This window comes from Ranitomeya imitator, chromosome 6 (genome assembly GCF_032444005.1).
Source record: "Ranitomeya imitator isolate aRanImi1 chromosome 6, aRanImi1.pri, whole genome shotgun sequence".
NCBI lineage: Eukaryota > Metazoa > Chordata > Amphibia > Anura > Dendrobatidae > Ranitomeya > Ranitomeya imitator.
The window spans coordinates 38627467-38638540 of NC_091287.1; the positions used below are offsets into that span (position 1 = coordinate 38627467).

Here is an 11074-nt window from a genome sequence, read left to right on the forward strand (position 1 = left end):
TTATGGTAATGACATTCTGCTCAAACTCTGATCCGACATCGAGTCCCTTTACACCTCCATTAGGCATAGCGATGGCCTTCGGGCTGCCCACTTCTTCCTTGAGACTACCAACTGGGATGGCCATTTTTCTGACTTCATTTTGGATTTACTGGAATTTGTTCTAACACACAATTTTTTTGTGTTTAGGGATAGGTTTTATTTACACACACAGGGTACAGCCATGGGTGAGGTGTGTGCTCCGTCATATGCAAACCTGTTCCTCCGTTTTTGGGAGCGGCAGGTTATTCAGCGTGACAGATCACACACCGCAGACCCAGTGATGGGCTGGTTTCGTTAAATTGATGACGTTCTGATGATCTGGAGGGTGACGAGACCAGCCTATCTCGATTCATGCAACTACTAAACACCAATTCGTTTAATTTAAAATGTACATTTAGGTATCATACACACCAAATTGATTTTCTTGATATTACTCTATGCGTTGCGGAGGACGGACATATTGAGACTGATCTATACCGCAAGGATACTGTGGTTAATTCTTTACTACATGCCTCCTCACGGCATAGTTACTTGACTATTAAAGCCATCCCAATTGGTCAATTCCTGAGGAACAGGCGGGTTTGCTCGACGGCGGCCCGCTTCGAGCGACAGTCAGCTACCCTTGCGGACCACTTCAAGGAAAGGGGATATAGCCATCGGTGTATCAAGAGGGGATACAGACAAGCTAGATATACGAGAAGAGAAGATCTTCTAGTGCCCAAAAGTCAGCACCGAGAGGCATCAATCAAAATTAGGTTAATTTCCATCTCCAATTGCCACTGGGAGCAGATCCGTGGGATCTTGTCTAAACATTGGTCGGTTCTACATACTGATGGTGCCCTTGCGGCACACCTGCCATCGCATCCTTACATGACACAACGCAAGGGGAAAAATCTGAGTGACCACCTCGTCAGAAGCCACTATGTGATGAAACCTCAGACTATTTTTAACTCTGGGGCCTCTAGGGTTGGTTGCTTCCCCTGCGGTTCCTGTGTCGCATGTCCCTATGTCCTGCGATGTGGTACCTTTAAATCCTCCGACGGCAGCAGGGAGTTTAAGATCCGTAATTATATTTCATGCAATAGCACTCACATAATCTATTATGCCACCTGCTCATGTTGCCTCATTAATGTTGGCCTCACACCAAGGGAGCTGAAAGTCAGGACGCGTGTTATGACCTGGTGATTAGGAGCACCCGGAATGACCTGATAGTTAAACCTCATACAGGACGAGCTCTGGGATGTGGGATGTTGTGAGTTCTGTTTTTGGGCTCCCTCTGGTGGTTACTGATGGTACTGGGTGACTTGTCTTTCCTGGGTTTCTGGGTTCCACCTGTTCCATCAGCATATGGGAGTTTCCTATTTAACCTGGCTTTGCTGGCATTTCCTCGCCGGTTATCAATGTATCCAGTGTGTCTTGTTACCTCTGCTCCCTGCTCCTAGAACCTTCTGGACAAGCTAAGTTTGGATTTTCCTGTTTGGTGTTTTGCTTAATTTGGTTTTTGGTCCAGCCTGCAGATATGTGATTCTCTGCTGCTGGTTGCTCTAGTGGGCTGAAATTGCTTTTCATGTGCCATGAGTTGGCACATGAGTTCAAGTAATTTCAGGATGGTTTTTTTGAAGGGTTTTTCGCTGACCGCGCAGTTCACTTTTGTATCCTCTGCTATCTAGCTTTAGCGGGCCTCATTTTGCTGAAACTGTTTTCATACTACGTATGTGCTTTCCTCTCATTTCACCGTCATTATATGTGGGGGGCTGCTATTTGCTGTGGGGTATTTCTCTGGAGGCAAGAGAGGTCTGTGTTTCTTCTGATAGGGGAAGTTAGATCTTCGGCTGGAGCGAGACGTCTAGGATCATCGTAGGCACGTTCCCCGGCTACTTTTATTTGTGTGTTAGGTTCAGGGTCGCGGTCAGCTCAGGTTCCATCGCCCTAGAGCTTGTTTGTATCTGTGCTTGTCCTTTTTGTGATCTCCGGCCATTGGGATCATGACAGTATAACCGGCCCACAAAGTGTTAATTGTATTGGCTGAAGTAGGAGGATAAGTAGTCTGAGGAAGTTTTTTTTTTTTTTTCCTCTCAGAGTTTGCTGCCTAGCCTTATTGCAGCCTGGCTACTTCCTCCTCCTCTTAATCTTTGAATGGCTCTGATCTCAGCTGTTTATCATGGACGTCCAGAGTTTGGCTTCCAGCCTGAATAATCTTGCCACTAAGGTTCAAAATATACAGGATTTTGTTGTACATGCTCCTATGTCTGAACCTAGAATTCCTGTCCCAGAGTTTTTTTCTGGAGATAGATCTCGTTTTCTGAATTTTAGGAACAATTGCAAGTTGTTTCTTTCTTTGAAATCTCGCTCCTCTGGAGACCCTGCTCAGCAAGTCAAGATAATTATAGCTTTCCTGCGGGGTGACCCTCAGGATTGGGCATTTGCATTGGCACCAGGGGACCCTGCGTTGCTTAATGCAGATGCGTTTTTTCTGGCATTGGGTTTGCTCTATGAGGAACCTAACCAAGAGATTCAGGCTGAAAAAGCTTTGTTGGCCCTCTCTCAGGGGCAAGATGAAGCAGAAATTTATTGTCAAAAATTTCGGAAGTGGTCGGTACTTACTCAGTGGAATGAGTGCGCTCTGGCTGCAAAGTTTAGAGATGGCCTTTCTGAGGCCATTAAAGATGTTATGGTGGGGTTCCCTGCGCCTGCTGGTCTGAATGAGTCTATGACTATGGCTGTTCAGATTGATCGGCGTTTACGGGAGCGCAAACCTGTGCATCATTTGGCGGTGTCGTCTGAACCGTCACCTGAGATAATGCAATGTGATAGAATTAAGTCCAGAAGATTTCTTTCTTGGGGTATATTTTTTCCCCTTCTACTATTGAGATGGATCCCGTCAAGGTTCAGGCTATTTGTGACTGGACGCAGCCTACATCTCTTAAGAGTCTACAGAAGTTCTTGGGCTTTGCTAATTTCTATCGTCGTTTTATAACTAATTTTTCTAGTGTTGTTAAGCCTTTGACGGATTTGACTAAGAAGGGTGCTGATGTTGCTAATTGGTCTCCTGCGGCTGTGGAGGCCTTTCAGGAACTTAAGCGCCGGTTTTCTTCTGCTCCTGTGTTGCGTCAGCCAGATGTTTCGCTCCCTTTTCAGGTTGAGGTTGATGCTTCCGAGATTGGAGCGGGGGCGGTTTTGTCACAGAGAAGCTCCGATGGCTCAGTGATGAAGCCATGCGCGTTTTTTTCTAGAAAGTTTTCGCCGGCTGAGCGGAATTATGATGTTGGTAATCGGGAACTTTTGTCCATGAAGTGGGCATTTGAGGAGTGGCGTCATTGGCTAGAGGGTGCTAGACATCGTGTGGTGGTCTTGACTGATCACAAAAATTTGATTTACCTTGAGTCTGCCAGGCGTCTGAATCCTAGACAGGCTCGTTGGTCACTGTTTTTCTCTCGTTTCAATTTTGTGGTTTCATACCTGCCAGGTTCAAAGAATGTGAAGGCGGATGCTCTTTCTAGGAGTTTTGTGCCTGACTCCCTTGGAAATTCTGAGCCCTCTGGTATCCTTAGGGATGGGGTGATTTTGTCTGCTGTCTCCCCAGACTTGCGACGTGCTTTGCAGGAGTTTCAGGTGGCTAAACCTGATCGTTGTCCGCCTGAGAGACTGTTTGTTCCGGATAATTGGACCAGTAGAGTCATCTCCGAGGTCCATTCTTCTGCGTTGGCAGGTCATCCTGGAATATTTGGTACTAGAGACTTGGTGGCCAGGTCTTTTTGGTGGCCTTCCTTGTCGAGGGATGTGCGTTCTTTTGTGCAGTCTTGTGAGGTTTGTGCTCGGGCTAAGCCTTGCTGTTCTCGGGCCAGTGGATTGTTGTCACCTTTGCCTATCCCGAAGAGGCCTTGGACGCACATTTCCATGGACTTTATTTCGGATCTCCCTGTCTCTCAAAAAATGTCCGTCATCTGGGTTGTGTGTGATCGCTTTTCTAAAATGGTTCATCTGGTACCCTTGCCTAAGTTGCCTTCCTCCTCTGAGTTGGTCCCTCTGTTTTTTCAGAATGTGGTTCGTTTGCATGGGATTCCTGAGAACATCGTTTCTGACAGGGGATCCCAGTTTGTGTCTAGATTTTGGCGGACTTTCTGTGCTAAGATGGGCATTGATTTGTCCTTTTCGTCTGCATTCCATCCTCAGACGAATGGCCAGACTGAACGAACTAATCAGACCTTGGAAACTTATTTAAGGTGTTTTGTTTCTGCTGATCAGGATGACTGGGTTACCTTTTTGCCGCTGGCCGAGTTTGCGCTTAATAATCGGGCTAGTTCTGCTACCTTGGTTTCTCCTTTCTTTTGTAATTCGGGGTTTCATCCTCGTTTTTCCTCTGGTCAGGTGGAACCTTCTGATTGTCCTGGAGTGGACATGGTGGTGGATAGGTTGCATCGGATTTGGAGTCATGTGGTGGACAATTTGAAGTTGTCCCAGGAGAAGGCTCAGCAGTTTGCTAATCGCCGTCGCCGCGTGGGTCCTCGACTTCTTGTTGGTGACTTGGTGTGGTTCTCTTCTCGTTTTGTTCCTATGAAGGTCTCTTCTCCTAAGTTCAAGCCTCGGTTCATCGGTCCCTATAGGATCTTGGAAATTCTTAACCCTGTGTCGTTTCGTTTGGATCTCCCGGCATCGTTTGCTATTCATAATGTGTTTCATCGGTCGTTGTTGCGGAAGTATAAGGTACCTGTTGTTCCTTCTCTTGAGCCTCCTGCTCCAGTGCTGGTGGAGGGAGAATTGGAGTATGTTGTGGAGAAGATCTTGGATTCTCGTGTTTCCAGACGGAAACTCCAGTATTTGGTCAAGTGGAAGGGTTATGGTCAGGAGGATAATTCTTGGGTGGTTGCCTCGGATGTTCATGCTGAGGATTTGGTTCGCGCTTTTCATAGGGCTCATCCTGGGCGCCCTGGTGGTTCTCGTGAGGGTTCGGTGACCCCTCCTCAAGGGGGGGGTACTGTTGTGAGTTCTGTTTTTGGGCTCCCTCTGGTGGTTACTGATGGTACTGGGTGACTTGTCTTTCCTGGGTTTCTGGGTTCCACCTGTTCCATCAGCATATGGGAGTTTCCTATTTAACCTGGCTTTGCTGGCATTTCCTCGCCGGTTATCAATGTATCCAGTGTGTCTTGTTACCTCTGCTCCCTGCTCCTAGAACCTTCTGGACAAGCTAAGTTTGGATTTTCCTGTTTGGTGTTTTGCTTAATTTGGTTTTTGGTCCAGCCTGCAGATATGTGATTCTCTGCTGCTGGTTGCTCTAGTGGGCTGAAATTGCTTTTCATGTGCCATGAGTTGGCACATGAGTTCAAGTAATTTCAGGATGGTTTTTTTGAAGGGTTTTTCGCTGACCGCGCAGTTCACTTTTGTATCCTCTGCTATCTAGCTTTAGCGGGCCTCATTTTGCTGAAACTGTTTTCATACTACGTATGTGCTTTCCTCTCATTTCACCGTCATTATATGTGGGGGGCTGCTATTTGCTGTGGGGTATTTCTCTGGAGGCAAGAGAGGTCTGTGTTTCTTCTGATAGGGGAAGTTAGATCTTCGGCTGGAGCGAGACGTCTAGGATCATCGTAGGCACGTTCCCCGGCTACTTTTATTTGTGTGTTAGGTTCAGGGTCGCGGTCAGCTCAGGTTCCATCGCCCTAGAGCTTGTTTGTATCTGTGCTTGTCCTTTTTGTGATCCCCTGCCATTGGGATCATGACAGTGGGAGCTCTGCTGACCGCAAGCCCTAATCCTATCACACACACTAGAAATAGCCGTGGAGCGCTCCTGACCAGACCTAGGCGCCTCGTCACAGCCTAAGAACTATCTAGCCCTAGAGATAGAAAATAAAGCCTACCTTGCCTCAGAGAAATTCCCCAAAGGTAAAGGAAGCCCCCCACACATATTGACTGTGAGTAAAGATGAAAGTCACAAACGCAGAAATGAAACAAGTTTCAGCAAAGGGAGGCCAGACTTACTAAATAGACAGAGGATAGGAAAGGTAACTTTGCGATCAGCACAAAAACCTACAAAAGACAACGCAGAGTGTGCAAAAAGGACCACTCTGCATCCCAGAGTTTCCAGCTAGCAAGACAAAATCATGATAACCAGCTGGACAAGAAAACAGTGAACAAATAAAGACTATCAGGAACTAGCTTCTGCAGGAGAAGGCAGGTCACCAGAGATCCAGGAGCGAACTGAACCAATGCAAAAACATTGACAGCTGGCATGGAGTAACGATCTGAGAGGAGTTAAATAGAGCAGCCAACCAAAGGATAAACCACGTCACCTGTGTAAGGAACCTCAGAAGCAGCAGCTTCACTCATAGCCACCAGAGGGAGCCCATAGACAGAACTCGCCGAAGTACCATTCACGACCACAGGAGGGAGCTCGACAACAGAATTCACAACAGATGCGAGAGCATGTGCGGGATATTATGGCCGCCAGAGATGATGTGGATGCCGAGGCTTTGGCGTCCCTTAAGACACTACCGAGACATTTCAGGTCCTTTCACGGATCTGATCCCAGCGGCTTGAAGGTGAGGGGGATTGACAGGATCCATGGTGGAATCAGGGGTGGCAACCTTAATCAAATTCTAGCACAACGTGATTACAGGTGGATTGTCACCCTTAACACCATGACCCCTAAGGGACTTAACGAGAAGCTTTCCTTTGCCCCTTCCTGTAGTGGTCTGCCCTGTTGGTCCCTGCATATCAGGATTTCATCTGTTCCCCTTTGTCCTTGTCCGCTTTGCTACAGACTCTCTGCTCTCTTCAGTTATTTTTAAGTGTTCAGTTCCCCCACCCTATTTTTTAACTTCATTGTTCTAACTGTTGTGTTGTTTTTTAGTTTTTAGTGATTGTATGTTTACATGCCTCACGAATTGGCGCACGCCTCTCGGTGACGTCACCGCCTTCCACCTGCTATATGTGACGACTGAACAGGACTGCGATCTGATGACTTTGGGACAACCAAAATGGACTTCACATGTTGGTGTTTACCAACATATAGAGAATATTGCATATCATGATGTATCTTTGCAGGAATACATTATGTTTCTTTTGGCACTCTGTCACTTTAAAACATATGCACTTTAGGCACTAAATGCACCTTATTTCTCCAGCTTTACCTATATTGGCTGTATATGCCTTTTTTCTCATCTGTTTTATTTACCCTTCAGTGTCCTCTTTCAGCACGCACACTTTCACTAATATACAACTCCTCGATGGTCCCACTTTCATATTGCATTGTCCTTTCGTCATGGCCCACTGAGTTATGACCGCTGTCTTGGTCTTCGATAACATGGCTGCTGGAGTACGCACTCGCACTGTAATCTGTGCATCGCCCGCCTGTCTCTGCGGCTATCACACGAGGCGATGTGTTGTGAATTCCGCTCTTGGGCTCCCTCCGGTGGTTGTAAGTGGCACTTTTGTGAGTTCTGCTCTTGGGCTCCCTCTTGTGGTTTCTAGTGGTATGGCTGCTCCTTGGAGTTAGCTGTCATCAGCTGCCTCCACTTATCTTCTCTTCTGCTCTGCTATTTAGGTCTGTCTCTTTCTTCAGCCAGTGCCACTTGTAAATGGTTCCTGGTTGGATTCACATCTCTTTGAAGTTCCCTGTTATCCTGACCAGTTCAGCTAAGCTAAGTTTTTGCTTGCTCTTTTCTGTCCATAGATTGTGGACTTATCCATTCAGTGCTTTCTATGTTTGTCCAGCTTATCAGTATGAATTAATTCTGTCTTGCTGGAAGCTCTGGGAAGCAGATTTACCCTCCACACCTTTAGTCAGGTGTGGAGATTTTTTGTAAACTCTGCGTGGATTTTTGTAGTGTTTTATACTGACCGCACAGTATTCCATCCTGTCCTATCTATTTAGCTAGACTGGCCTCCTGTGCTCATCCTGGTTTCATTCTGTGTATGTCTTTTCCCTCTCCACTCACAGTCATTATTTGTGGGGGGCTAATCTATCCTTTGGGGATTTTCTCTGAGGCAAGATAGTTTTCCTGCTTCTTTCTTTAGGGGTAGTTAGCTCTTAGGCTGTGACGAGATGCCTAGGGAGAGTTAGGAGCATTCCACGGCTACTTCTAGTGTTGTGTTGAGCTTAGGGACTGCGGTCAGTACAGTTACCACTTCCTTCAGAGCTCGTTCCATGTTGCTCCAAGACCACCGTATCATAACAGCGATGTGCGCATGCCCATTGACGTCACTGGGCACATCTTGTGTCCACATGCGCACACAGCCCTGACGGCCGCGGGGAGAGGAAGTGACTTCCGGTGCGCGGTTTCCGGGACGCGTGCGCTGCACCTACTGGCAGTTGGGGGCTGTACTATTTAAACCCTTGGGACACAACATATGACATTCCCCTTCTTGAAGAAGCATCTACGCGAAACGCGCGTCAAGGGGTCTCAGCGGGAGGACCTACACTTCATGCCAACTACTATGGGTGAGCTTTAAACAATCTCCGGGATACGTTGGTTTTTTTGGGGGGCTTGTTCTATAGGGTATAGTCCACGGTACTTACTGGCAGTCCCTTGATCCATACCTATTGTTGTGATGGCTTCATATGTAGCCACCTGATTGGGGTTTGTTTTCCGCACCTCTGGCGATTTTATTATTCGTACTAGCTGTTCCTCGTGCTGTGCCAGCATGTCTCTTGTACTTATTCCCCTCTTCTTTTTGATGCCTTAATTATCTGGCTAGTATTTTTTGTATGTATTTCTGATTCAATAAATGATTTTTTGGTTTCATTCTACCCTCTTGATGTTCTTCGTATTCCATGGTGTTCTGTGTTGTCATATATGCATCTATTTAGGGGGCAAGGCTTCAGCCTTTCTCGGCCTCGGTACTTTTCTGTGCTTATTTTGACCTTAGTTTTAAGAGTATCAGTTTATCCGATTCTCTTGCAAGAGAGAATCATATCACAGGTGTGGAGAAGACGGGAGAACTTAATTTCTCCATCTTCTCCGTTGTCTGTGTCCACGTAAATCAGACAGTCCAATGTTTTACATGTATCCATAGACTTGAATGGATGCACCTGATGCAGTTAGGGAAGCCATTTGCATCACATAGCATTCATCCGAGTTATCCACTCATGTGAGCGGGCCCGTAGTGCTTCCTATACTATATACATATTGCTCATTCAGTGTTGTGTATACATCGATCAGGAAGGCAGACATGGTAATGAACCATCTCTGCCTTCTCTACGGGGTGTCCAGCTGCTTCTGGCAGCCGACTCCTCTCTTCTGCACCTGCACAGCCTCAGCTGCTTACTCGGCTAGGACATTTTACAATGTCTCTGCTGAGTAATACAGACCGTGGGCTACTCAGCAAATGTGAGTGGGGAGTGATACAATCAGGAGTGAGCGATTGTTTATAGAAGCATTAGTGACAGATGTGGAGTACAACGATAAGGCTGACACTATCTGGCATTTTACCTGCTGCCAGCTGATCGATGTGTTTACACGTGAAAGTTATAAAACGATAATTACAGCATGTAGAACCTACTAGAGATCATCTGAATAAATTATGATCTAATCTAATCACTGAAAGGTTCAGTAAAAGAGCCCCGAGCCCAAGGTCTGCAGTTTATTGTCCGCAGGTTATGGTCTGAAGATTTTTATTCTTGACACCGTGCTCTGGAGATTCTAAGAATCAGACAGTGTCGGACTGGGGGTGCTAAGGGCCCACCAGTAACATTGACTTTGGGGGGCACTTTTCACCTGCATACAAATATTACACTACCCTCGTTCACAAATTTATCTATATCTCCATATAATAATAAACTGGGTAGTTTGATTAATGATGAGATGCTGTTTTTCTCTGTACAGAGTGAATTATGCCAAGTACTGCCCATACAGTGAGGCTGGGGCCCAGGTCTGCACAGGGGCCCACCGGGGGATTCCTCTGTTACCCTATGGGCCAGTCCGAGCCTGGAATCAGACATGTAAGATGTGATACAAAACACGACTCTCACAACAGTAATGCAAACATAACAAGCCGAGCACCACCGGCGTGTCCATCACATACTTTTTTTTTTTTACAGCAAGCAAAGATCATAAAAAAATGACAGGAATTGATATGAAAAGTATATTTATTATATAAGTTCTTATTACACAATGAAAAAAAACTTTCTTCAGATTTCTCCCAAAGGGTTCCAGCAGCAGAGCCCATTATAGTGCCCTAGTAATAATGCCTCCACCTGACCCAATGACAGTATCGTCCAGAGTACCTCCATAACAGTGCGAAACATAGTACCACCGTAAGAGAGCCAACAACAGTACCTCCATATCAGGGCGAAACACGCCACCATCATGACAAAGTCACCAAAAGTATGAGACCCCATAAAGGGCGCCGCAGTGCATCTTACAGCATCAACCAAAGTACAGAAATGTCTATTGCAATGAGATAGAGCGCCCAACACATCCGCTAATTATAATGTAGACATCATATTATTAATTGTAAAGTGCTGTGGAATATGTTGGAGCTATATACATAAAATTATCATAATGTTACCTGGGTCAGAAGTTCTGTCAGGTCATCATCATTCATTTTAATTTTCCCATAGGAACTAGTTTTGAATTCAATACTTTTGCTTTGGCTTACGGAAAATATTAAATTTCCATTTTCAGAAGACATTCGGGGCCTAAAGCAGAAAAAAAAATCTAAAATATAAATCACTCCAAAGTGCAATCGTCCTAAAGAGAAGTCTTGCTCTGATTATGAAGGAATATTATCAGGAAAAATATAGGTCATGCTCTACCTAGTCAGAAATGGCTGATACCAGAAAACAATAGAGGTTGTAAATCTGCCCAGCATACACACATAGGAGATTTGATTCAATGGCTATATAGATTACATATGAATCCAATCTTCATCACTTACTGGTCAGTATTTACATCTCTTTTCTCTCTTGTTTTCACAGGTTCTCCCAGTTGACATATTAGTCCAGAAAATATTAATAATGCCGCTATCAGGTGCCTGTGGACCCGGTCTGCAGAAAGCATGGTGCTGCTGGCTCCCTCCAGGCAGAGCTGTCAAAATA

General features: G+C 45.8%; 1 protein-coding gene across 1 annotated transcript in view; it reads right to left on the reverse strand.

Moving 5' to 3' along the window:
* The window catches only part of CUBN (cubilin), a 256038-nt gene extending 244964 nt beyond the window's left edge, over positions 1-11074 (reverse strand). Inside the window, exons 1-2 of the mRNA XM_069729494.1 lie at positions 10915-11074; positions 10546-10675 (exon numbers count right to left, since the gene is read on the reverse strand). Of these exons, the coding sequence (XP_069585595.1) occupies positions 10546-10675; positions 10915-11036 (252 nt within the window). The 5' untranslated portion in view covers positions 11037-11074. The remainder of the gene's footprint in view (positions 1-10545; positions 10676-10914) is intronic.